The following is a 26,315-nucleotide window of genomic DNA, read 5'->3' as shown; positions in this document are numbered from 1 at the left end:
CGAGCCAAGGGTGCTGGCGGCAGCGCCGCTGCCTGCCGGGGGTCTCTTTCCCGGTGGGGGGGCCGTGGCCAGGGGAAGCCCGGGGTGCGCCTGCCATGGCCAGCCTCCACCCCCGGCCACCTCCATGGCCACTCAGGGCCAGCGCTGAGCTCCCCTGTGAGGGGCTTGGGGACATTGCACAGGGTGGGAATGGGGACATCGGGCACGGGAACATTGCAGGGGTGGGCATGGGGGGCTGCAGGACCGAGGTCCCCTCCCTGGGACCCCCCTGGCCACTCCAGCTCTGGCTCTGCCTTGTCCTGCCCCGCTCTGGAGCTGCAGGCAGAGGCCAGAGCCCCGTGTCCCTGCGCCCGGGGGCTGCGGGGCTGGGGTGTCCTGGGGAACCCCAGGTCCTGCAGCCGAGTGCTGAGGCTGATGATGGTGGCAGCGAGGGACCGGCAGCAGCCCTGGCTGCTCGGCCGCACTCGCCACCCCCTCGGCAGCCTCCACAGGCTGCCGGCACGTGCTGGCCGGCGGCCGGATCCGGCAAGGCCTGGCAGGGCCCCCGCTGCCGCGCACACGGGCCCCTTGTCTGGCCCCGGGGCCTTCCTGCAGGAAGGGCAGACCCGGCGCCCGCCACAAGCCGCCTTTGTTCCCTGCTGCCATTTCCCAGCCAGAGCCGGGGGGCCACCGGGGGCCGGCGTGGGCGATGGTGCCGCGAGGCAGGGTGGCTCCGGCCATGTCCCACCCCTGTCCCCCTCCTGTGGCCGTGCCTTGCCGCAGCCTCCCGGGGACTGGTGCAAAGCGTGGCCCCTCTGGACCCCCAGCCTGGGAGCCCATGACACTGGGGCATGGCCCCAGCTCGGCTCCGCGGGGCTGCACGCCAGCAGGCTTGCAGGTCCTGGCTGCACCAGATCCTGCTGCCACCCTGGGGGATCTCCATGGCCATGTCCTGTTCCCTCCGTGGGGGATCCCCGTGGCCATGTCCTGCTCCCTCCATGGGGGATCCCCGTGGCCATGTCCTGCTCCCACTGCACACTCCCGTGGGGGACTGGCAGGGTGCAGGCAGGGGCTGCAGCCCCCGCGGGGGGCGAGGGGCCACCCCGGTGGGGTACGGCGGAGGAGCGGGTGCTGGGACGAGGTGGGGACCCTGGGGCGGGATGCTGAGAGAGGCAGTGGGATGCCGTCCTGCCCTGGCCCCGGAGTAGCAGGATGAGCTCATGGCTGTTCCCCTCCCAGCGGCTCCCCGGCCTGGCTCGGCCCGGCTGCAATGAGGTCAGGGCCCCGCCACGGCCTCACCACGCAGCAGGAGCCCCCAGCACAGGGCAGAGGGAAACCGAGGCCCAGGCAGTTCCCCTGCCCCCTGCTCAGCCCCAGCACCCTGCCCCGTACCCCTACTGCGCCCACCTCATCCCTCCTGGCCCCGGGCTCCGCTCCCCCAGGCTGCGCTGGCCCCCGGCCCCACTGGCCCCGCAGCATCCGCAGCCCAGTCGGCGGCCCCTGGGGCTGGGTGGGGAGCGGAGCCGCCAGCTGCGGGGTGGGCTTAGCCCAGGAGCACTTGGCCTCCAGCCCGGCTCCCAGCCTCCTCCAGCCCCGCCGAGCCTGCCCCAGGCCTCGCCCAGCACCCGGGGTCCAGGTCCTGCACCCCAGCCCCAGCACCCAGGATCCACATCCCACGCCCCAGAGATCCACGTCTGCACCCCAGCCCCAGGGTCCATGTTCTGCACCCCAGCTTCAACACCCGGGATCTGCATCCCACAGCCCAGCCCCAGCACCCGGGGTCCACGTCCTGCACCCCAGCCCAGACCGCACGCTGGCCTGGGGTCCTGGGAAGGGATGGGACCCGCTGGCCGGGCTGGGTGGAAGTAGCATAGAGTTTGCCGAGAGCTCACAAAAATACTCAGTGCTTTATTTCAACCCCAAAACCAAGGCGCAGATGCTGCCGGGGGACAGCACACCACACGCATGCAGGCAGGGGAGATGGATGGCGCCCGGCACGGCGCGGTGGGAACACTCACGGATGGACACGCGCACGGCAGGACCCACTCAAAGGGCAGCCTGGCCCCGGCTCCGCCAGGGCCGCCGGCCAGGGCGCCATGGTTCCTGCTGGAGGAGGCTCTCCCCAAGCCCCGGAGCGCAGGGACGAGCGCTGGGACATCCCAGGGGACCCTTGGTGGTGGCTGCGTTCGCATGAAGGGCAGTTGCAGGGACCCACGCTGGTCCCTCACGGCCAAGTGTGGCGCGGGGTGAGCCCCGGCAAGCACAGAGCTCCCCACATTCAAGACGGTTCCTGGTGCCGACAAGCTGAGCCCTCTCCTCCTGCCTGCAACCCCTGCCTGCAATCCCTGCCCGTTCCTCTTGCAGAAAGCCGCCAGGAGCGAGCCCTGTGCGACCTCTCCAAGCACAGCACCAGCTCCTCGGTGTCTCCCTGTGCAGGATGCGGCCGAGCCCTCCTGGGCGGTGGCTGTGGCCATGGCCCCTGCGAGGCGGAGCAGCAGCAGCCCCGTTGCACTAGCGCTGCCTGGCCTGGCCGTGCACGGGGAGGAGCGGAGGAGCCTGGGGACGCTGCCAGCAGCCAGCTCGCACCCAGACGGCACCACGGCCATGCCACCCCCCTGCACCCCGGCAGCCAGAGCCCACAGATGGGGGGTCACTGCCAGCGCCCTCCTCCTGGGGCAGCAGCAGCACCGCTGAACCCCAGCAGTTCCCAGCTCAAGCCCTACGGCACAGGGACATCAGAGCGAGGACCTCCAGTACCAGCCCACTCACCCTTTCTCCCCAAACTGGGCTTGAACTGGAGCACAGCACCCCTGCGAGCACTCTTTGCTTGCTGGAGGGAGGCTTTCGGGAAAGGCAGAGCAGGAGAGCGTGGATGCTCTCGGCATCTGCTGTGCCCTGTGCGCCCCTGCACTCACGCTCTCCTGCCTTGCTCCCGTGCCGTCCACGATTCGAAGATGCTCTCCTCCCGGCAACATGGGCGTGGATGGGCCGGGACCCTGCCCCAGCCCCGGAGGGGAGAGCAGGGCTCGGGGCCAGCCCCTGGCCGCAGCTCCCACGCTCAGCCCGGGCTCGGGAGGAGCCTGGACCCAGCCCCAGGTGCTGCAGCGTGGGGCCGGCTCTGCCCCAGCCCCAGCCCCAGCCCCAGCCCCAGCCCCAGCCCTGCAGCAAAGGCTTTCCAAGAAGTCAAGGCCGCAGGCTGCTCTGCTTTGGGGGTGCAACCAGAGAGATGCAGGGGCAGCGAATGCTCCTTCTCCCAAGGCTCCCTTAAGCTTCAAGGCCCAAAAGGCCACCAGCCCTTTTTGAGGACCTTGGCCAAGGACCCTCAGCCTGGAGGAGGAACCAGGCGAAGCAGGGGCAAGGCAAGGCTGGCCCTCTGTGCATCCTGCTCGGCCCAGAGCATCCTCCGAAGAAACAGGCAGCAGGAACCTGCCCTCTCCTCTGTCCTCCTGCCCGTCCCGGTAGCCGGCAGGGAGCCCGGTCAGGGGGTACTGGCCTCGAGGGTCCCCAGCAAGAGCCCCAGCTCCCCTCTAAGAGAGCTCCAGGCGCAGCCAGGGACCACGAACAGACACTCGCAGGGCCCAGGACCCTGGGACGATCCTAACGGCAGCTCCACAGCAAACGCCCTGGCCCGGCCCTGGGGCAGCAGGAGAGGGAAGGGGCTCTCCGCCTCCCACAGGGGAAGAGCAGCCCCCACCTGGCACCGGCACCGCGGCCGGCTGCGGCACAAGGCCGGCTAGAAGTGCTTGTCCTCCAGCAGCGAGCTCACCACCAGCTCCTTGTTGCCGAAGTCCCAGAAGGCAGTCATGTGGAAGGCCATGTTGGAGAGGACAACCAGGTACTCCAGGAAGGCGAAGATGGTGTACACTGGCGGAGGAAGCAGAGCAGGTGAAGGGAACACGCAGCCAGATCTGCCCCGGGAGCCGGGGGATCTCCTGGGGCACCTCCCCGGGGCAGCAGGGCACGGGGCGGGGGGCTCGTCCCCTGCTTGGACCCAGGAGGGAGGAGGAGTGCGACTGGGCACTGTCCCTCCCTGGGGAGCTCTCCTGGCCTCCGGCCGGGATTTGGCAGGCAAGGCGTCACCCCGGCCCCTTCCCTGCGTGCATCCCCCTAGGCACCGCCAAGCCGCAGGGGGACCGCAGCCCTGCCCGGCCCCCTTACCTCCGGGGCCGCAGTACCAGTTGTGGTGGAAGTAGACGCACACGGCAAACGCAAATGTGATGAAGGTGAAGAAGAAGAGCAGCTGCTTCCACTTGTACGACTTGCGCTCCTGGAAGAGGCCAAGAGCTGGGTCACAGCCCCGGCCGGTCCCCGGTGCCTGCCCCGTCCCTCTCGTCTGGCACGGCGGGGATCCGCCGAGACCACAAGCGGCTCAGCCCTCGCCCCTGTGGACGCCGGAGGTGCCGGAGCAGCCACCCCCGTCCCCAGGGAAGCTCTGCCCTGGCCCCACCACAGCCCCGGGGGCAGAAGCAGGCACCGGGAACCCCTCTGCACCCCGGCTCCTTGTGCACAGCCGCCTGGGTAAGGACCACAGGCCGCACCAGCTGCTTTGGCAGGGCTGTGACCTGGGGACACGCGGGGGGATCATTCCTACGCAGAGATAAACCTAGCTGCTGCCCGGGCTGCCCGCTCCCCGCTGCCGCAGCTGAGTGAGGGGCGATGGGAGCCATGGGGGCCTCCGGCAGCGTCTGACACCAACAAGCCACGCGGCTCCCGGCGAATGTGGGCGACCCCGGAGGCAGGAGCACCCGGCCGCCCGCGGTGGTGCTGAGATGCACATGGCACACGAGGCCCTCGCAGCTCCCCGAAGATGGGCCAACGGCTCTACCAGACGGTAGATCCTATGGCTGCGGCCAGGGTGGCTGCAGGTGGCCCCGGCTCCCCCGGGCGCTGCCTAACCGCCCCGGCGTGGGGAATTCACCGGCGTGTGCAGGCGGCGGCAGCCGGCGCTGCACCCCCTCGCTCGCAACTGCACCGGGGAGGAGGAAACCACATGAAGGGGCGGCAGCTGGGGCGGGCGCCGAGCTGGAGGCATCGCACAAGCCGCCCTGGCACCAGGGGGGCCCCATCCTGCCCCTCAGCACCACCTCCGACAGCGCAACGGGCGGAAGCAGAGCACAGGGTTGCTGGAGCGGCCCCCCACGCCCCCAGCAATGCACAGCTTGCTGCTTTTGTGCTGGCAGCGTCCAGCCCCCCCGGCAAAGGGGGCAGCCCAGGGGCCAGCCCTCTCCCCCACGGTGGGCTCCCCCAACCCACCACCCATGCTGCCCAGCACCCCCCGGAGCTGGGGGCCGTGGGTGCAGTGGCCCCCTCGGGAGCCGTGGGGCTGCGGTGGGTACCGGCTCCGGCCCCCTTCCTCTCCTCTCCCATCACGCTGAGCATCGCGGATGAGCAGGGTGCCCCCGTGGCAGAGGAACCCCAAACCGCGGCCAGACACCAAGGAGGACGCAGGGGAGACCCCAGCATCTCCATCCCGTGCAGGGCAGCCAACACACGGAGCTCTGGGGCGGGGGGGCTGGAAACGAGGGGGCCGGCCCCAGGCGAGGGGGCCGGGGATGCCACGGACGGACGGCCCAGACACGGGCTGTTATTCCTGTTACTGGGTGGGAGGGGAATTTCCCCCTCTTCTGACGCTTCATGTGAGACAAAAAATCCATTTTCAGGGACTGCTGAGAATAAGGAAAATTTAAATTGCCCCATCACACTTTCCATTACCCCCCGGAAGGCGCACCGGCAGGCTCAGCCAGCCGCCCTGCGAGCACAAACAGGTCACGGCAGGGAGGAAAACCCAGAGAGGAAGGACGGCCTCGCGGTCGCCTTCGCCATCTGGGGACGTGGGGCCGATGCCGCCTCTGCCCCACGGGGCCCGGGCAGGTCCTTTCCCACTCGGGCTGATGAGGGTCCCCCTCCCCAGCAGCTCCCGGGACCCTCTGGAGCAGGGCTTCCCGCAGGCAGGAGCAGGCAGCCCTGCCCGCAGCCCCTGCCCACCAGGAAGCAGGAGGTGGCTGGTGCTGAGCCGTGAGGGTGCAGGGCCAGCGGCGCGGGGTGGGGCGAGCAGCGGTGCCAACCCTGGAGTTAAATAACAATGAGCGGCTGGGGCCGAGGAGTTATGTAAAGTTTCACATCGGAAAAGCGGGTCACAAAACAGCCTTGTTTTCATCCAGGTCCCACGGCAGCGGAAACGGTTGCGCTACGAAGTGGCAGCAGAGCCCTGCTCGTCTCAGCAAGGTGAGCGGCAGCTCCCCGCTGCGCTCCCCTGCGCCGCATTGCGCCGCGCTGCACTGCGCAGCACTGCACCGTGCCATACGGCACCACGCTGCGCTGCCTGGCACTGCCTGGCGTCATGCTGCACCACGCTGCATCCCGGGATGCTGCGCTGCATCATATGGCACCGCAGTGTGCTGCACGGCACGGTACAGCTCCGAACCGCACCATGCTGCACCACGCCGCTGTACTGTATCGCGCAACACCTCGCTGCGCGGCACAGCGCTGCATCACGCTGCACGGCCCTCGAATCCATGCCTTGCAGGAGGATTGAAGGCACCCCCAGACTCCTCACAAGGGGCTCCCAGTGACCTGGCGGCCAAAGGCTGGGGGGTGCCAGGCAGCCAAACCTCCCGGGACGTCCCCAGGGAGTGCTGCGAGGGGCCACGGGTGGGGGACCCAGCAAAGCCAGGGCTGTGGGAAGCACCCACTGGCACTGGTGGGTACAGTCCACGCTGGCGAGCAGGCAGCTCACCTCCATCGGGCACCAGCAGCTACCGGAGCTCCTGCCACACTGCCTGAAGTGCAGGCGGGCCGGTTCCTGCCTCCTCCTCCTCCTCCGACACCAGGGCAGGGGGTAACGCTCCAGCTCCCACATCTCCCCCGCAGTCCCCGTACCCCTCCCCGCTGCGGCTGGGCATTCCGCCCGCGCTGCTGCAGGGGCCTTCCCCGAGGAGCAGCAAACGGTGCCAGATTTCAAGCCGGTGGCTGCTGAGAAACCTCTGGTCAGCAACGTGGGCATCTGTCGCGACATGTGCTGCCTCCCGGCCCCCTGTGCACCCGTGGGGACCCACAGCTGGCAGGAACCACCCTGCAGGTGTAATCCCCCGGGGCACTGGATGTGCCCTGGCATTAGGGATTAGCACCTAATTATCCACTATAATCTTTGGTCAGGCTGGGCCCAGCCCAGGCGCTCGCCCTCCAGGGAGCGGCAGAAGGCCAGCACAGAGGGCACCTCTCCACCTGCGAGGCCTCGGAGGCACAGGGTCGGGGTGCCGCGGCGCAAGCCTGGGACGGCCGCTCCTACAGGGACCCCCTCAGGGGTCCTGCAGCAGGACCAGGGGCAGCGCAGGGGCAGCAGACCCCCAGGTTAGTGCCCTGGAGGGGAGCTGGCAGCTCTAAGCAGCCTGGCAGGAGGCTGAAGCCTCCACGCTCCGGCTCCCTGCAAGGAAAGAGAGTGATAAGAAAATCCCGAGGACGTGGGACGAGTGACTGTGAAATGCTCAGGACACACACCGAGGCAGGGGGGATGGTTTTACAGCCTGGCAAACCCAGAGGGAGAGCGGTGCCCCCCTCCTTCCCCAGCAAGGAAGAACCCTGACCCTAAGCCTGACCCTAAGCCTGACCCAGCGCGGTGCAGTACAGAACCGGCTCCCCTGGAGGGCTGAGGCAGAGGGATGCCGGGGCGGAGGGATGCTGCCAGGGCATCGGCCGCCCGGGGACAGGGTGCTCCAAGCTCAGCCGGCTCCAGGCTCCCCCCGAGCCCCTGCTGGGGCTGGCGCAGCTGCAGCTGGCAACGCTCAGCTGCCAACCCCGGCTTCGCAATTTCCTCCTGGCAAGACAGACCAGGGCACCCAGTGTCCCTGCAAGCCACTCCAGTTTCACACAACCCCCCCACCCTGAGCCAGCCCTCCAGAGCTGGACGCGTGTCTGGCCCAGAAAACCACAGGCAAATTATATTTAGTCCAGCAGCTTGCAGACTTTGAGCTGAGGCACATTCCCCGTGCACACGAAGGTGAGTCAGGAGCCGGCCAGACGATGGGGGAGAGGAGAAGAGACACCAACCCAGCCCAGCAGGGACAGCCCTGCAGCCCCAGCCCGGGACGCTGCCCCGTGCAGCTCCCAGCCCACGGAAGGCGCCCGGTGTCTCCTTCCCCCATCCTGGGGGAGCCCCCAGCCCTGCAAACCCAGCTCCAAGGGCTGGAGGATGGCTGCTGTGAGCGGGCAGGTAGGGAGGAAACACCAGCAAGGAGGCACAGAAGCCTCCTGCTTCTTCCATTGCCTCTGGAGAGGAAGAAGAGGGACCCTGCAGAGTTCACACCCCAGCTCCTGATGGGACAGGGAATGGAATGGCCAAGGGATGTTAATTCAAAATGCAACAGCTACGCTCTCCTGGGACCTCCCAAGCCCTGGCTCTGCTCCTGGAGCCATGCCTTCCTGGGGGACACGCAACACGCTCGAGGCTATGTGCTGCACACCGGTCCCAGCTCCTCCTCGAGTGTTTCTGGCTCCCCTGCGGTGAACCTAAAGACAAACTGCCCCAGCACCGAGAGCTTAGCGCTGGGATATTTATAGAGGGCTTGTGTGAGCTGTCGCCACCACTCCCATGGGCTGCTGTCACTAGACTGCCGGCTAGGTGACGATGCTACCGGGGAGCGGGGCTGAAACCACACGTGTTCACCGACCGCGTTTGTGGTACCCTCCCCACCGCTCCAGCAGCAGCTGGAAACCCAGCTCAGCCGTCCCGCTCCGGCAGCGCGAGCAGAAATGGCTTAACCAGCGCTGAGGGGGACAGGAGCGGCAGCGGGGCGAGCAGGGCCCCTGCCTGCCAGCCGGGCGCCAGTCGGCCCCCCCGCGCTCACACCGCCGGGGTTTGCACCCGCGCAACGCCTCCGCCTTCGCACTTGCTGCATGAGACGCTTTCCAGAAGCGGCCAGCCTGGGGCCGGGCTCAGCCTGCACGCCCTGCGGCTCCGGTGGCACAGCAGGACTGGGCTCTGCTGACGGGCCTGAAGCAGCCAGCCCCGTGGCCGCCGTGCACGTGCATGCGTGTCTCTCGGCCGAAACGCAGCCGCTAGTGACGCCAGCCGCTGGGGCAGGGGGGGAAATATGTTTGCAAACAAGAAGTGAAACTGCTCTGCTCTGCTGCACCGCTCATCATCTTCGCTGTGGCAGAGCCAGCTGTGGAAGGAGGGTTTTAAAGGGCGTGCAGCCGGCCAGGAGCAGAGAGTGACTGCAGAGGTGCCAGCCAGGGAGGGCAATGCCACGCCAGCTGTGGCCAAGCACCACAGACTGGGTGCACTGCCTCTACTCCGCTGTGGTCAGCCCATAGCTGGAGGCTCTCTGGCTCCATTTCCCTTTTTCCCCGAGCTCCCTTCTTGCTTTGCCCCTTCCCCTCCTCCTCTCAGCCCGCTTTCTCTTTTCTTCCCTCCTGCAGAGCTTTATTTTTCCTTTCTCTCACTATTTGCCACCTTGCAACTGGAAACCGTCTGTACTTCCCCATTACGAACAAGTTCCTCAGCACCTTCCTGCCCTTGCAGAAAGGCAGTTGCAACACCAGCCCCGACAAACGCGAGGCTTTTGCAAGACCAATTCCTGTCACTCACGCGCTGAAACTCCGGCAAACCTGGGGAGCTTCGCCCCCTCCCGCAGTGCTAAGCGGCAGTGCCAGACCCAGAGCCTGAGAAGGGCTTTGCTGGCCCTGTCCCCCCCTCCCCTGCCCCAGCTCGGCTCCCCGAGGGGGCTGCGCACAGATCCCCTGCTCCCTCCTCCGGACCAAGCCAGAGAAAGGCTGGGTCCAGCCTTCCAGCTCCTCGCATGCAGTTTGTCCTGGAGACGGTCCCAGCTTTGGCCCCGGAGAACCCGAATCCCCCTGGGGACCCATGGGGGCTTCCTCTGCTCCAGTACCCTCTGCTGAAGAGCAGGGAAGGATGGGACACTGTGGGACCAGAGTTGTCCCCCTTGCCCGTCCCCTCCTTGCCACTGCTGGCTCCAGGGCTGGGGGTAGCAAAGGTGAACAAAAAGCCCCCACAACCGACACGAATGGAGCCAGAATCTGGCCCCGAGATGCCGTGACCCACAAGAAGAGATCACTTGCGCCCTGCCCTAGAACAGCCCCGCGAGCCTTCGGCCTGGCCAGCTCAGCAGGCACTGCCCAACTTCTCCCTGCTCCTGCTGAGGCTGGCAGTTCCCACCGGCCGCTCGGCTCGGGGCGAGGAGGATGTGGCGGTGGTACCGCGCTCGCCACGGCCTCGTGCAACCCCGCCGCCCCTCCCTTGCCGAGCCGAGCCAGCCCCAGGGGTTGCAGGAGCCGGGCCAAGCCCGCCGGTGGCCCCGCAGAGCCCTGCTGCCGCTGGCCTTGGGAAGTGCAGCCCGAGGAACCAAAACAGCGGGATAAGCCCCAGGAGACCCTGCCCGGCCCAGAGGAGCCCTGGCCCTGTGGGAATGATTCACAGCAGGAGCCCAACTTGCACATCACGGGACACGGATGGAGCAACAAGGCAGATCTGCAGAGCGATGATAAGGGCGAGAGCCCATGTAGCAAAGGATGCCGCCCACAGCGGGGCGTCGAGCCCTGGGCCCGCTTCGTCCAGACGCATCCAATCTGACAGCCGTGCCGCCACCGCGCAGCGCTTTCCTTTTCGCAGGAGCTCACCCGTCACCCTCGCTCCCCGGGCGACAGCTCCATCTGCCGACACGCAGCCCCGCGGGGAGCTGGTGCAGGGGACGCCGCGCCCCCAGGAAGGAGATGAGCCCTGGCTCCAGGCCAGGGCTGGCCCCAACAGGGTCCTCTCTCCGTGGGGAGACACCCAGCTTTGGGGGGGACCGTGCACCCCTGCAGGCAGCTCCCCTCCATCAGCAGGGCCCTTCCAAGATGGGAGGAGGCAGCCATGCTGGGTGGTGGCACCACGCCGGCTGGTGGCACGTTCAGCCAGGGCATCACCGCGCTCCCCTGCACTTCCACGACCAGGGATGCGCCGTGGTCGACGCATCCTCAGAGGGGGCAAACGCTCCTTTGCTGGGCTTGGGCACGAGCACCAGGGCACAGGAGCACCCCAGCACAGTTTGAGCCCTGCAGCATCAGGGAGAGGGGAACGAGGACAAGCTGCCCCCTTGCCCACTGTGGCACACGGCCGGAGACACTGTGGCTTGGCAGCAGCCCCCAGCCCAAGTGAGTGCTGCAGGACGGGGGGGCAGGTTTGCTGGGCCCCCCTGCCCATGCCCAAAACAAACCACACGGCAGCACCGGAGCAGGAGTTGCACAGGCTGCTCCAGCACCAGTGGGTGCACGAGAGCCCAGCGGACAGCACCCAGTGACACCGAGCCCGTGGGCTTTGTGGGCGCAGGCTGCTCCCCCAGCAGAGCCCCAGCAAGGCCACCATCCCACAGCCGCCTCATGGACCGGTCATGGACGTCCAGAGCCCATCCCGTGTGTCTGCACAGCCATGCCAGCACCTCCCGCCTGCCTTCCTCAGCTCCTCGGGAGCGGGTAAGGAACCAGCCCCGGCGGGTGATGTGGCAGAGGAGGGCAACCTGCAGGCAGAAGTGCTGCCAGATGGCAGCAGGGCACACCGGGTCAAAACACCGCTGGCGGGACTTTGCTCATGGTGTTCCCTAACATGAACTTGGGAGAAACCCACCCAAATTACCAGCAGAGAAAAGCCAGACATTTAGAGGCAGGCTGCTCACCTCCCTGACCCAGTCCTCCAGATCTGATGCTGTGCTGGGTCAGGGATGCGTTACACCGCAGCTCTCTGCCTGCAGTCCCTGCTAGACACAGCGACGTGTACCCATCGCCATCGGGGCGCGCGGGCTCAGCGCTCAGCCCAGGGAACAGCCCCCGTGCCCAGGTCACAGCCAGCAGCTGTTTTTTTGCTCCCGTGAGCTGACAGCAGGGCTAGCGCTGCTGCTAACACACTGCAACCAAAAGTCAGAGGCTTGCTGCAACGTTACGGTCTGCAAAGGTGCAAAGCCTGCAAAGGTGCAAAGCCTGCAGACAGGCGCTCCCCGGGGGTGACTGCTGCTCAGGGAGCTGTCGTCTGAGGCGCAGTGCTGGGGGGAAGAGATGCAGGGGTCTGGAGTTCTTGCAAAAACACAAGCCAAGCCAAAAAAGATGAAACAAAGGAAGCCGTGGGAGAGCCGCTGAGGAGACTGCTGAGCTCCCGGTACCCCCATATCACCAGAGATAACAGATCACTTCCCAGAGAGAGAGGGGAACCCCGGGATCTCCAAAAGCCCCTTTCACAGGGCATCTTGCAGCCAAACAACTGCTGGAAGCTTCTTTTCCGGGCCTCTGAAACAAGCCAGCAAGGGGACGGGCTCAGTGAATTGCCGGAAGGGGACAATAAACAGACGTGATGGAGCAGGAGCCTCAGCAAGGCGCTCTCTGTGACTGCCCGAGCAGACCCCAGGCACAGCGCTCATCCTGCTCGTACGCGGGCAGCTCATCTGAGCAGGCCCCGAGCACAGCACCCACCCTGCCCTCTATCCCTCCATGCGGTCCCTTCAGGGAGACTTGCTCCCAGCCCTCGCCAGCTTCCCAGCCCCGGGATAAGGGCGCACACCTCCGACAGTTTCCCCTGAAGGTCCCTGCTTTGCAAAGCGATCACCTTCCTGGGGCAACACAGTCCAGGGAGCCCTGGGGACCCTTCCCCATTTAGTACTGGGGACTGTGAGGGTTGGACTGGGAATCAGCTGGGCAAGACGCATCCCTGAGGAGAAAAGGACAGATAGGTCCAGGGAGCCAGAGACCCAGGCAAAGCCGAGCGTACGAGAGGCACACACGTGCAGAGGCAGCTTTCACATATGGAGTTTCAAAGCTGAACGTCCTGCCCGCCCGCGGCTGCGCCGGTGCCCAGGGTCCAGCACTCATGCCGCAAACCAGCATGGCACCAAAGCTGCATCCAGGCGATGGAGGCAGAAGCTCCCGGGCTGGATCCTCTGCCTGACCCACTGCACGACCGGCGAGCCCCAGAGCCCACCGGCCCCCTCGCAGAGAGCAGGGCCCACAGCCAGCCTGCTCAGCGCAGCCATTCCTGGGGGAAGGGGGTAACACAGCACCTGCTGCCCACTGCTGGCAGATCTTCCCAGTTTGCAGGGCCAGCAGGTTCCCGGTTCCCCGGCACAGAGAAACCGGTTTCAGCTCAGAAACAGGAATCCTTAGGCAAGGAGAAGGGGTCAGCGAACCCGACCCATGGGGACACGAATGGGGTGGTTTTCAAATGTCAGCTCCAAGTGAAAACCAGAAAATAGGAAATTAAAAGATTCCTCCCCACTTTGCTTTGGTAAACCATGAATTTTGGTGACCATGTTTCCCAGTTTCACCTGGTGGTAACTCCTTCAGCACCCAGCTACGGTTATTTCACAAGCGAGCGGCAGCCAAAGCCCTCCGCTGCCAGCCGAGAGCCCCCTCCCCAGCACCCAGCGCTGCACAGAGAGAAGAAAGGAAAGTTTCTGTACCTCGGGACTTACTGTGTGTTTCTTAGTCATTCTCCAGAGGATGCACGTCAGGAACATGTGGCCCAGAGCCGACGTGATAAAGACGATGAAGGCATTTTCATGGATTGCTGAATGAACAAGACAACAGGTTTCCTGTTAAATCTGAGCCAAGAGCAGGAGGGGAATGTGGGGCAGGCTTCGGGAGGGTGAAGGCCCGCTTTCTGCAGGATGCGGTCCTGCTGGGAGTCCCAGCGCCTGGGAGATGCTGTGCCCCCAGCACGAGCAGCGGCCCAGGGCCTTCACAGGGCGGGCACAGCACGGCTCCGCACCCCAGGTGCCCGTGCAGAGAAGGGGCAGGGGGATTCAATGACAAAGCCGCTCGTGCGTGCCCCTGTAAGCCTGGGGCTGGAGGGGATGTGAGCTGCTGGAAGACTCATTCCAAAGGTGCCAGGAGGGCATTTATGTGCTCTGGCACCCGGTCTGCAAGCCTCCATTGCTTCACATGACTGTAAACCTTGGGCACCCTTGAGAGCAGCTCAGCATCACCACTACTGTTCTAGGGATGGGGAAACTGAGGCACGGAGGGGGCGTTTGCAGAGTGAGCCAGTCCAAGATCCAGAAAGGGACACCTTCTGGCCTCCTGCATTATCTACCTGCCAATTAACAGTTGTCATCAGCCTCATCACCAGCACCGAGGCCATCTCCCGTGTCACTGAACTAGCACGGATTTAGGGTCAGGCTGGAAATGCAGCTGGAACAACACTAAGCCAGAGCCGCTCACGAAACCCCAAGGCCGCACACAAAGCCCATGCAACTTCAGGTGAGTTATTTTCAGAGGAGTGCTTCTATTTAAAAGAGTTTCCCAGCCTCTTCTCCAGGAACTGAACCACAGGCTGAGTTCCCAAACCACCTGAACGTAAGAAATGATCTTCCCTGCTTCCCCGTTCGATTCCAGGGGAAGGGAAACCACGCGAGGAGCGACGGTAAAGGCAGCTGTTAGAGGTGAAGACATGAGCAGTGCCCTGCAGAGATGATTAACCTGAGCCTGTTCTCATCTCAGCACGGCAGCTAAGGCCTGAAACTCTCCCCACAAACCTGAGATTAGTCTGTAATAAGGATCTGAGAAAACTGGGTTAGCCTCAGCTCAGTGTGGCTTTTGCCCAACCACTCTTCTGCGCCTCTGTCCCCTCCTCGCAAAGCTCTGCACAAGCCAGGCAGAGCCACCGGCTGCGAAACGAGGCACAGGCAGAGCCACTCCAGTGACAACGTGCTTTGAGGTATCCAAACCCCAAAAGAGCATCTGAATTTCTAAGGGCGTGCTCCCGGTCCTGATGGGTTGGGGAAGCCCTGCTGGCAGGCGGTCTGCAGTCCGCTGCCACGGGGGGGGCAGCTGGGGACAGCAGCAGAGGCAGGCGGGATGGCGACAGGATGCCTCGCCGTGGGGGACAGGGAGGGCTGGCAGGAGATGAGGAGGCGAGCTGGACAGGAACATCCCCTAGACCACAGATCTCCATCAGCTGGAGGTTTGTGCCTGACCATCCCAGCTCACTGAACTCCGCAGCACACGGAGCTGTGGTTTCCGAACCTGCTCCAGCCCTGCAGCTCGGGGATACCACACGCTGTGCTTCCCCCTGAAGAGCAAATGGTTCCATGACACTCACAAAGCAGGACTTGGGGAAGGGTCCGTTTAAACCCTGCTGTGGTCTGGGGGTTCAGACGAGACAGCACGTTCTGGAGGATCTACATCCTCACCCTAAAGGCTGGGGAGGTCCTTGGACTCTGTTCAAGACACCGCAGCCCTGAAGCCACCAGGCTCGCTGGTGAAGACCCAGTGGAAGCTGGCGAGCACCCAAACGGTGGGAAGCTTCACCGGACCGACAGCGACAGGCCCCAGCACAGTCTGCTCTGGGCACGGCTCCTGAGCGATGAGCAAGTGAGCAGAAAGGCAATAACCACCGCGCTGCGAAAGACAGAAGCATCTGTGAGTGGGAAAATAAGCAGCGTGCGCAGAGAGCTGTCAGCTGTCGGGGCTCACGCACTCGCTAGCTGTTTTTCCCTGACAGCCTGCCGTTTTGGCATCTTTCTGCAAGATGCAACGCCTCCAAATACCCACTTTGACAGGGAATCGGGACAGCGCCTGCAGTGCTCCGCGCTGCCAGTGTGACGCCCTGCTCCGATGGCAGCAGCGGGCTGGAGGGAGCCTCAGAAATCACCCACCTGGTCCTCCGCACTGGGGCTGGACCCCTCAGCCCCGCAGGCACATTCCCAGCCTTCCTGGAGGGCTCTGGTGGCCACAGCCCATTTCCAGTTTGGTGCTCTAAGCAGTCGCAAGGCTTCCTGACGCCCACTCCGTCTGCCTCTCGAGCGCTTGTTTTCCTCACCCGTTGTGAGTAGGAAGATACGCTCAGCGCAAAGTCAGCTGCATCCTTGCACCTGATCTCATCTCCCTTGCTGCGAGGAGACAAACCCTCTTCTGTCAGCCTCCCCTCACCAGCACTGCTCCAAACCCTCTCCTCCTGCAGCTCTGGCCTGGCCTCTCTTTGGGAGACTTTGTGCCTACATCCTCCAGCGCAGTCCTACAGCCGGACACAGGACCCATCCATCATCACCACCCTCAAACTGTGTGCGGGGAGAGCCGACACACCGCTCTCCTGACGAGAAGTCCCAGAACTGGGTTTGTTTCCTCTGCAACAGCACCACCTTGCTGGCTCGTGGATTCGAGTCCTCTCAAGTCAACCCGCGTGCCTCCTCCAGATCTCGGGATTAAACAGCGACTGGATATCATCACTGGCACTTAAATTCATTTCAGACAAGACCATGGGGGAGAAGAGCATTTCCCAGCCTATCGTGACCATATTTTGCACATACTGATTTAACCTGAAAAATTCCGATTTTGTTTTCAGGTCAACACAGGAAATTTTACCCAGAAAATTTTGTAGGAGGGTATTTAAAACACAGCTGGAACAGGGCGCGGGCTGGAAGCCAGCTGAGAGCCAAAGCCAGAGCTCAGCAGTGGAGACAGAGCGGATAGCAGGGACAAGCACTCACCTGCCTTTGCTCAGCTGCGGTGAGATGTGTTAAGCACGGCCTTGCACACAAGTGGGAACCAAGCCCTAAAGTCTGATCCTAGGCTTGATACAAAAATTCAGCCTATGGTTTCGGCCAATTATCGGCAACCAAGAATTTTGGTAAGAACACAGCTAATTGCACATTATGGACACAACTTAGAATCACAGAATCGTTAAGGTTGGAAAAGACCCTTAAGATCATCGAGTCCAACCGTTAACCCAGCGCTGCCAAGGCCACCACTAAACCATGTCCCCAAGCACCACATCTCCCCGGCTTTTAAATCCCCCCAGGGACGGGGACTCAGCCCCTGCCCTGGGCAGCCTGGGCCAGGGCCTGACAGCCCTTTGGGGAAGAAGTTTTTCCCAATACCCAACCCAAACCTGCCCTGGCGCAGCTTGAGGCCGTTCCCTCTCGTCCCATCGCTTGTTCCTGGGGAGAAGAGACCGACCCCCCCGGCTCCAGCCTCCTTTCAGGCCGTTGCAGAGAGCGATGAGGGCTCCCCTCAGCCTCCTCTTCTCCAGGCTGAGCCCCCCCAGCTCCCCCAGCCGCTCCTCCCCAGCCTTGGGCTCCAGACCCTTTGATCTATAAATACTAATTTTAACAGAACCTCTTTATTTTAACTGTTTTTCCCCCCAAACTGACTGCTTCCAATACACTGGTGTGAAGCAAAGCTCTGCAAAGCCTTGGCAGCCGCGAGCAAGACCAGCGGCACAGTGGTCAGCACGGAGCGTACGCGGGAGGAGACACCTACCGTAGTTTTCGGATGAGGACACATACGTCAGAATAAGGAGGGCGAAGTTTTCGAGCAGGTTGAGCAGCAGGTTGAAGTGGCACAAGCGCAGGTAGCGAGGGTGCGAGCAGTGGCAGCTCTGGTAGTGGTTCCAGTAGGCGACTGCCACCAGGAAGCGGGGAGCCGAGTGGAGGCCGATGCAGAGGCGCCAGACGTAACGCTGGGGGGTCTCGCCTCCGATAGCGGCGCTGATGGAGGGGAGGTAGTTAGGGACCTGGAAGAGAGACAGCGGCTCGTGGGGAGAGGCATGGGGAGTGTCACATTGTCGTATTTACAGCTCTCCAAGACACTAAAACTGGTTGGGTTTTTTTTTGGTTTTTTTTTTTTAAATCAGTTTATTCCTATTTCAAAAGCCAGGGAACATAACGTGGCAGCAGCCCTGGTTCATCCCCCAGGACCACGCAGCTCCCAGCCCTGCCAGAACAGTCCCTGGGCCCTGGGGTGCCCTGCTCACGGTCCTGCTCGGGTTTCTTAGCTTTATACTTTTGCCCTTTACTCCTTCCCTTTACTCAGTCGCGGTCCCCCACATGTTCTCTGCCTCAGGTTTGGGGAGAGAGGAGAGGAAGGCGCACCGTTTTGTTAGCCCAAGCCTAATGGAGAGAACTGACAGCAACAGCAGGCAAAGACAGCGTTCAGGGAGGAACATAAAAGTAGGAAAACCATCAATGCAGCCCTGGAATAAACTCCCGACCTCCAGAGTTTCACAGTTTGGGGGCTTCCCGAGCCAGCCACAATTGCTATGCACCAGGTAATCCACTCTTCCACGATCCTGCCCGGTCTCCCCTGGAGCCCACGCAGAGCTGCGCACCCTCAGCGTCCTGCGGAGAGGCGTTCCCCAGGTGAGCTGCTCTCTGCTTGAGGAACCAGCTCCTCTGTGGTTGCCTTGAACCTGCCACCTCCATACGACGTCGCCTACCCCTCGTACTGGCAGAGGGCGAGCGGTGGATCCCCGCCTGCCCTCTCCAGGCCAGCCACGACCGCAGAGGTCTCCATCTCGCCTCTCTCTGCTCTCAGCCCATTGTCTCTTCCCGCCTGCAGCTGAAGAGCCCTCACTTCACCACCCCAGGAACAGGGGCTGTGTGACATCTCTGAGCGTGCTTGCTGCCCTGCCCCATGCACCTGAGTAGCGAGGAGGGGGCAGAACCGCACACTGGGTGCGCGCATTACTTATTTCTCCAAATCGAACTGCCCTGACATCTCCTTGCTCCGTCGCCGAGTGCCTCCTTGCAGCGTGCCTCGCCCTCCCTGCTCCAGGATCTTGGCATCGCCATCAGCCTGTGTCACCCCACCACGTACAGGCACGAGGAACACCACAGACCCCATAAAGCCCTGGGGTCATCTGCCGGCGTGAGAATCGCCACCTACTCCCGCCCTCTGTTCCCAGCCTGTAACCAGCTGCTTATCCACGCTTGTGCCGTGGCTGCTCGAAAGCCCTGGGGAGGAACCCAATCTCATCCCTTTTGGAAGTCCGGGCGGTCCGTCTCAACCCGAGCTCCCCAGGCGCGTGCTTGTGACTCCTCTGAAGAACTCCAACAGATCTGAGGGGCAGCAATTCCTTTTATAAAAGCTGGGCTAACTTGTCCACAAGACGGTATATTTATCTATAGCTTCACCAGATTTATTCCACGTCATAATCACCAACAACGTGCTCAGTACAGACATCAGCCTGACCAGTCCGTACTTCCCTAAAAGGAGCCGAAACCTCAGGTGCCAGTCCCGAGGCATCACAAGTACAATCAAATAAAGCAGCTTGTTCCAAATCCCATAGCACATCTGGTGGGAAAGCCTGGAAGAAGAGAGGACCCCTGCCGCCCCGCCAGCTGCCCCAGCCCAGCAACCACAACCTTGGAGGACTTCGCATTCTGCTGTGAGAGTCGCTTACCCCGCAGTGGGTCGCTGTCGTCTCCTGGAAGTGGAACAGCAGAGACCAGATCACACAGAAAAGGAAACCGAAGAGCGGGCAAAACACAGTCCCGACGGCCAGCGTGGTAAAACGGAGCCGGAAGAGGATCCCGTCTCGATCCAGGGGCAGCGGTACCTGTAACATCTTGGTGGACCTGAAAACAAAGAAGCAAACGTTTGATGCGGATTCTCTGTCCTCCTGCAAAGTCCAGCCCCACACAGCCCTGGGCGGGGATGCACACCTACGGCTGGCAGACAGCCTCACGCCAGTGTTTAACACACGGCCGCGCAGCCCCAGGGCGGGCATCAAGGACAGGCAGCTCAAAGCACCGTCTGCCCAAGGCTCCGGTACAACAGGGAGCTGGGTCAGAGCAGCGGCCTGCACGCCGTGGGGAGGAGCAGGCAGCAGGACGTGCAGGCAGCGGGACATCCCGCGCTGGGGCTGTGCTCTGCTCTGGACCACGAGACCCATCTGGCTGGAAAGGCACGTCAGCTCTTTTCGGCAGGGCGCATCTATCCAGACCGTTCCCGGTCTGCGCTCGGAGCTGCCGCACGGGACAGCGCTGACGTAGCCGGGGCGCTGCGTGCTGCCTGCCGGTGCTGCGGCTCCTCCAGCACATCCCCAACCACCTGCGGCACCGTCCTCGCTCCGCTACCACCGCACTGCAAGCGCACCGCAGCCCCGCATCCAGCACCGTCCCAGCCGAGCGCTCAGCACCTTTACGGGCAAGGCTCCGGCTGCAGGATCAGGACCTTGCAAGCCCCACACCTTGCACAACGATAAAGCCATTGCTCATCGGGTCAGGCAAGCCAGGACAAGCCGTTTATCAAGCCTGGCAGCCCGCCTCCGGCTCAGGGCTCTCCATCAGCTCAGTCCCAACGCTCGCTGGCTGCTCTCTTGCCCTCAGCCACAGCTGTTCACCTTAAACCTTCTCACGCGCCCATGGCTGCAGCCCAGCTGCCCTCAGACCGCCGGGGTCAAAGCCACATTAAATCAGTCCCCATCATCACACGCGCCTTCCTTCGAGCTCTCTCCTCCTGCGGCGCCTGCCCCCGACCTCTCCTGTCCCAGCAGGCTCCCCCCTGCCCGGGGACAAGGGCCACCGAGCAGCCAAAACGAGGGGCTGCGACGCCCTGCTCTGAGCAAGCAGTTAGGGATCTCTGCCTCACCTCGCTCACCGCTCCAGGACAAATCCAATTTACAGACAATCCTGCAGAAGCCAGTTACCAGCGAGGGCAGGAATGTGGGCAGCAGCCCCCCTCCTCCAGGAGCGTAACCCCCCCCCCCAGCGCAGGGACGATCCCCGCCAGTGCCGTGCCCACCCCAGCAGCAAAGGGCAATGGAAAACACGGCTCAGCCCCCTCCCCTGAGCTCTGCTGCTGCTTTACAGGCGGCTGCTGCGGGGATTTATTCGCAGGATGAAAGCGAAGCAAAAGGGCAGCTCTACCGTGGCTCTGCCGGAGCCCTTTGGGGCCGGGACTGCAGCAAGCCGGACGGAGGAGCGGGATCCCCCAGCCAGCCCCGGCTCACCTGCCCGGGACCCCCGCCGGCAGCGGCCCCAGCCCCGGGGGGACGCCCCGAAGGGCAGGACGGGGCTGTCGGAGGCAGCCACGCTTCCCGCGGAGCAAGGCCGGCGCTGGGGGCTCGGCTGTGGGGGATGCACCGTGTCACGGGGGCGGAGGGGGCATGTCCACCCCGCGGGGGACAGCCTCACGGCGGGGGGGACACGGGGTCCCTGCCACCCCCTAAAAGGGAGCCCCCAATTAGCCCCCACCCCCCTCTCACGAGGGTCTTGCCCAAAGGGGGCAAATAAAAAGAAAACAGCAAATCTTGTGTGTGATGCACTGCAGGGCCCCGAGCCCATCCTGCACCCCACAGCCTCCAGGGACCCCCCAGGGTACCCCAAACTCCTCCTGAGACCCCCCCCGGGTACACCACACCCCCAAAGACCCCCCCAGGCACCCCAAACTCCTCCTGAGACCCCCCCGGGTACACCACAGCCCCCAGAGACCCCCCCAGGCACCCCAAACTCCTCCTGAGACCCCCCCAGGCAATCCACACCCCCCAGAGACCCCCTCGGGACCTCACAGTGCTGTGACACGCCCCCCCCGGGCACCCCAAATTCCTCCTGAGACCCCCCCGGCAATCCTCACCTCCCAGACACCCTCCCAGGCACCCCAAACTCCTCCTGAGACCCCCCGGGCACCCCACACCCCCCAGACACACACCCCCCGGGGACCCCCTATTCCCTCGAGCCCCCCCCCCCCCAAGAGACCTCCCAGTGCCGTGACCCCCCGGGACCCCCTCCATCCCCACAGACGCCCCCCCGGGCCCTCAGCGCCCCGGAACTGCACTCCCCCATCCCCGTCCCCTCGCAGCCGCCTCCCCATCCCCGCACCGCTCAGCCCCCTCCGCGCTGCTCCATGCTCTGGCCCGGCGCCGCCACCGCCACCGGCACTGGCACTGGCACTGGCACTGGCACTGGCACTGGCACTGGCACGCCACCGGCACGCCTCCTCTGCCCCTTCTTCTTCTTCCTCCCGCTGCCCGCCCCTTCCTGCCGCTGCGGCCAGGCCGCCCCCCAGCTCCGGGGCCCGGAACCGCCCCCTACCGACCAACCCACCTCAGGGCCCCTTTAAGGCTCTCGGCCCTCCCCTCTGCGTCACGGGTACGCGAACCGCCGGAGTTCTCTCCGATTGGACCGATGGGGAGAAATCCCGCCCCCCGCCCAACATCCCGGATGTCGGGGCGGGGTTGCGGGCCGGCGTTCTGGACCCTTCCGTAGCGTCAGCCCCACCCCTTCTGCCGCCTCAGGCCAATCGGCGCTCAGAGCGCGGTGGACGTCAGGCGTTACTTCACCCAATCAGTGAGAAAGGCTCGCCGGAGGGGGGAGGGAGCTGCCTCGCTTTCAAGCGGCGGCAGCCAATGGGTGGCGGAGCGCGGGGGTGGCTGGGAGGCGCGCGGAGCGGGCTGTGACGCAGCTTCCCTCCCCTCTGAGGCGGCGGCGGCGGGAGCGGCGCGGCGAGGCCCGGCCCCGCTCCCTTCCCTTGGCGGCGGCGGTGGTGAGCACTGGGGGGAGGCGGCACCGGGGCTTCCCTCCCTGCCCTGCGGGGCCGGCGCAACGGCGGCGGGGGCGCTTTCGCGGCCTTTGTTCCGTGGGGCTGCTCCGGGAGACCGGCCCGGCCTGAGGCCGCGGGCCTCGTTGGGGGGGCGGCCCGCTGTGAGAGAGCCCGAGCGGGAGGGTGGGCCGAGGGGAAGCGTTCGGCGGGGGAAGGGGGTGCGCGGGGGCCGGGCCCCGCTCCGCCTGCCCCTCTTGGCGGGGGTCCCCGCGGCTGCGTGGGGAGCTGCCGCCCCCCGCCCGTGTTTGGGGACTTGCCGCTGTTTCGGTTTCTCGTTCCGGGTTGTGGCGGAGGTGCCGGGGTGTTTACAGGGAGGGGAGCCGGGGCGGGGGGGGCGGGCTGATGGCGGAGGGAGAGCCGGGAACGGCGGGGGGCTTTGGGGGGGACGGCGGCGGGGCACGGGGGCAGCGGCGCCCTGTGTACGCTGGCGGCCGGCGGCGAGGGGGGGCCTGCCTGCGGAGGGTGGGCGCCTGGGGGCGCGAACGCTGGCCCGCTGTCGGGAGAGTTGTTTAAAGTTGCGTTCGTGAGTTGGTGGGATTTCTTTGGATGTGGCTGGAGGTTTATGTAACGCTCCTGTAAAACTCTAATTAGAGCCCTTTTCCTCGGGAGCGAGGGGGTGGCTCCGCTTCAGCTGGGGTTGGTGTCCAGCAAGCGGGAGAGGACCCTTGCATAAAAAACGCCAACTTTTATTAATCCTGCTCCAGCTCTTCTTCAGTTCCTGGCTGCCGCTGGTGTTCCTGCGGGCAGGGGCTCCGAGCGTGTTTTCATGGGACAGCTCCGAGCACGTTTGATTAACGCAGCGTTTTACACGTGCAGTCGTGAGCCCGTTGTCTGCGTGCCTGTGCTCCTGCCGCTGACCGGGGTTGAAGGGGCTCCGGTGCGTCCGCGGCATCTGTGACCACATAAAGCCCGAGTTCTGCTCTGGCTGAGCCTGAGCTGCTGAGGGGCGGCAGGTAAGGAAGGGCGGGTGTCAAAGGAAAGCGAAGCTTCAAACCCCAGAGGAGGGTGAAGTCTTTTAATAACTCGTTTGTGTTTCAGAAAACTGTGCTTCAGGTTTCTTCTGAAATAGAATTTGGCATTTAGCAATCCTCGGTATACTGACTTGTAAAAAGCAGGGGCATAACTGAGGGGAATAGTGGAAGAAGAGGGGTTTTGTGGGTTGGAAATAAGGTTGAGAGTAACAAGATGGAACAACAACTGAAAGCTGCATGGACACTTTTTGTCTGGCTTTCAGTGAGACTTTGGGGCAAAGTGAGATCACCAAAAGTAGCCTATAGAAATAAAGAATCGTATCTGAGGTGGGTGCATAGAGCTCAAGGAGTGCACTCGCACCAGGTGTCAGCATAAAATTTATCTTATGAGTGTGAAAAATAAGTAGGTAGGGGTTTTTTTAGTAGGTGGTCTAGCATAAGGGAGGGCAAATCAAGAATTTCAGGGTATTGGGGGTGGGGGTGATGGATGTTCTCAGAAGCCGCATACAGGCGAGCTAGAGCCCAAAGGTGGGGTTTTGAGGAAGCAAACAGGAGGTGGCTCTGCGTCTTGTCCTGTGATCCAAAGCCAGGTTCTGCTGGAAAACAAAAAGCAGCCTTGGCACCGCAAAGGCGAGGTGCCTGTGGAGGAGCCGGGGGCGCAGCGGGGGGGTGTACGTGGCACGGGTGTTTGGGAGCAGGCCCTCAGGGAGAGGGGGGTTGCGGGGTGAGACGCGGCATCACCCCGCGTCCCAGGGAAGGATCCTGCGGCGTGGCAGGCAGCACTCTCTTCCAGGAGGCAGCTCTAGGCTTAGGGTGCTCTGGTCGTTTGTTAGATCAGCTTTTTCTTTCTTATGCCAGAAAGATTTTATTTAAAGTACTCTTAATGTGCGTAAGGAAGTCTGTAAGGGCTTGCATGTGTGAGTGGGAAGACTCTTAACGCCACAAGATTGTGACGTGCTGCTGGATTTACTGCTGTTCGGAATAGTTGAAGATTACCCAAAAGATCTTTTTAGTTGCTCTTTAATAGAACTGTCAGATACCGATTTGCTCTTGACTGTTTTAGTCTCCAGTAGCACTGGGGTGGGTGGCTACGGCTGCTCAAAGCCTGGATTGGGCTGTTCCCAGAAGGTGACATGGGTTTTTGGGAAAAGAAGCACTTAGGATTTCACAGATGGGCAGATCGATGTAATGACTTCACTCTGGAGTGCCTGTGCTGGGCCCTACGCCGAGTACTGTGGGGTGCGTGCCGCCTCTTGGTGAGAAGGATGTCAAAGGAGTTGGCATTAGGGAGCTCTCGAGAAGCTGTCCAACCTGGGCAGAGGTAAAGGTGTGGGGTTTGAGTTTTACTGAAATCGTTGGTGACCAAATGGAGAATGCTCGATAGGAGTTTATTGCTATCCTGGATGTTGAGCCTCCTAGAAAACCTAGACGGAGTTTGAAAAATGCCGAAATGCTAAAAGCTAGTGTGTCATTACATAGAACAGTGTTATTGTAATGTGATAGTAAGTAGTGCTTTGTAAATATTCTTGGTATGGGTCACGTCTTACAGTTTTCTAAACTTACTAGTTCTGCACTGCTGTGGATTAGCTAATGCTGCCAACAATGAATTTTTTTCCGGATAATACTGGCACTTTCGGTGGTGGAGCTAACAGCTATTAGCCCCAGTACAAAAAAAGACTACAAATCTCTCTGACCGGAGTACAGCTAAGGATCTGTCGTGGTTTTACTTTATCTCGGTTGGTTTTGCTGAAAAAAGCTGTAACATTGCGTTTGTACTCAGAGAAGAGATTGGAGTGAGGTAGTGTTACTAAACGTATCTGTAAATAAAACAACGGGTGTTGTAAACGTAAATTGGGCCCTTGCCTGCATGGGGTAAAACTCCTGAAAGAGTATTTAAAAACAACAGGAAAATCCCGGGGCAGCCCCGTGAGCAATAAATGGGAAGCAGATGGAAGGCGTATTCCCGTAATTCTTGAGTAGTGCATTTCCACTTGTCTTGTTTGAAGTAGTTGGCAAATAGGGTTTCACAGAAAATCCATCATGGAAAATCCCAGGAGCGTCGCAGAAACGGCTGTAGCCCGGTGTGGATCCCTGCACGGGTTCTTAGGGAAGGGTGCCGGTGGGGGTGGTCCACCAGGCGTGGAGGTGGCTGAGGAAAAACGAGTTCGTGCTGCCCGATCTGGGTGAAACGTAGTAGGAACAGATGCGGGAAGTGCTGGTAGTGCTGGGTGTTCTAGAGGTTTTTGTTGAGAACATGTGGATCAGGGGAATAGTTTCATTTCTTAGTTTTTTCAGCCTGTAAGACGTACAGAAAATCCAGCCGTGGTTAAGGATGGAGGGCAGCTTACCTGTGATGTTACTAAAGTATTAGTGTTCTTGTCCCTTTTAGGGTTCTGACTGTGGTTTAAATTGCTCAGTGTGACTTAAACACACCGTCACGCATTTTATGGCGTAAGTACTCAAATTAGATGGCTCACATCAACGATGAGGAAGATGAAAAATGAGTTTTCAAGATAAACCTGAAATAAAAGCTGAATTCTTCTTTCCAGGTTTAGGAGAAAAACCTGATACATCCTGAAAATGTTTAACAAATCCTTTGGAACTCCATTTGGAGGCAGCACTGGCTTTGGGACAACTTCAACTTTTGGACAAAGTAAGTAATACATCGGTACTGACTTTTCAGTACTTAACCTGTTTTTTCCTGGAGGTGCAGCTGGAGGATCAGACGGAGGTGGCGATTCTTTGTGTGTGATGGAATTGGAGCGCAGCTAGGCTGTCCAGCTCGCTCGCTTTGCAGGGAAGCGGGCTCAGGAGCCCTAGGCTTCTCCGCTAACCAAGCTTTTAGTTTGGGTCGATACCAGGATTCCAGGTGCAGTCCTTGACACTTCCTTTTATAAAAGGAGTGGGAACTCAAATGCTTAAATAAAGGCCCTCTTGCCAGGGTGGGGGGAGATGGTTTGAATCGGGACTGGATTCGTTGGGAAGACTTGGAGGGAAAAAGCGTGTAGTCTGAGGGGTGTCTTCTGGAGATACGCCTTGTAAATACCGCAGTGGGTGAGCTTTTAG

The 26,315-nt window shown here is 62.4% G+C and overlaps 2 protein-coding genes across 18 annotated transcripts in view; one reads left to right on the top strand and one right to left on the bottom strand.

Annotated features, from left to right (window-relative positions):
• The window catches only part of PGAP2 (post-GPI attachment to proteins 2), a 31,269-nt gene extending 9,326 nt beyond the window's left edge, over positions 1-21,943 (bottom strand). The window contains exons 1-6 of one of the 7 annotated variants that reach the window (XM_087759388.1): positions 21,783-21,943; positions 19,139-19,313; positions 17,218-17,470; positions 13,419-13,525; positions 4,138-4,246; positions 1,868-3,843 (exon numbers count right to left, since the gene is read on the bottom strand). In XM_087759388.1, the coding sequence (XP_087615514.1) occupies positions 3,713-3,843; positions 4,138-4,246; positions 13,419-13,525; positions 17,218-17,470; positions 19,139-19,303 (765 nt within the window). In that variant the 5' untranslated portion in view covers positions 19,304-19,313; positions 21,783-21,943 and the 3' untranslated portion in view covers positions 1,868-3,712. Of the gene's footprint in view, positions 1-1,867; positions 3,844-4,137; positions 4,247-13,418; positions 13,526-16,133; positions 16,275-17,217; positions 17,471-19,138; positions 19,314-19,400; positions 20,390-21,557; positions 21,690-21,782 lie in introns of those variants that run through there. The other 6 variants (XM_087759387.1, XM_087759384.1, XM_087759383.1 and 3 more) reach the window with 6 other exon arrangements.
• Positions 21,944-22,081: 138 nt separating this feature from the next.
• NUP98 (nucleoporin 98 and 96 precursor) overlaps positions 22,082-26,315 on the top strand; it is a 39,703-nt gene continuing 35,469 nt past the window's right edge. For 4 of the 11 annotated variants that reach the window (XM_087759368.1, XM_087759361.1, XM_087759367.1 and 1 more), the window contains exons 1-3: positions 22,082-22,221; positions 22,983-23,231; positions 25,799-25,902. Coding sequence is in view for 8 of the 11 variants with exons in the window: in XM_087759361.1 (XP_087615487.1) it covers positions 25,830-25,902 (73 nt within the window). In the remaining 3 variants the exon portion in view is untranslated. Of the gene's footprint in view, positions 22,222-22,982; positions 23,232-25,638; positions 25,701-25,780; positions 25,903-26,315 lie in introns of all 11 variants that reach the window. The other 7 variants (XM_087759369.1, XM_087759362.1, XM_087759363.1 and 4 more) reach the window with 6 other exon arrangements.

The sequence above is a fragment of the Nipponia nippon genome, unplaced genomic scaffold, assembly GCF_047370975.1.
Source record: "Nipponia nippon isolate SJK-2023a ecotype South Korea unplaced genomic scaffold, ASM4737097v1 scaffold_2, whole genome shotgun sequence".
Classification (NCBI taxonomy): domain Eukaryota; kingdom Metazoa; phylum Chordata; class Aves; order Pelecaniformes; family Threskiornithidae; genus Nipponia; species Nipponia nippon.
The sequence above is the reverse complement of the archived record's forward strand: the minus strand, read 5'-3'. Positions and strand labels throughout refer to the sequence as shown.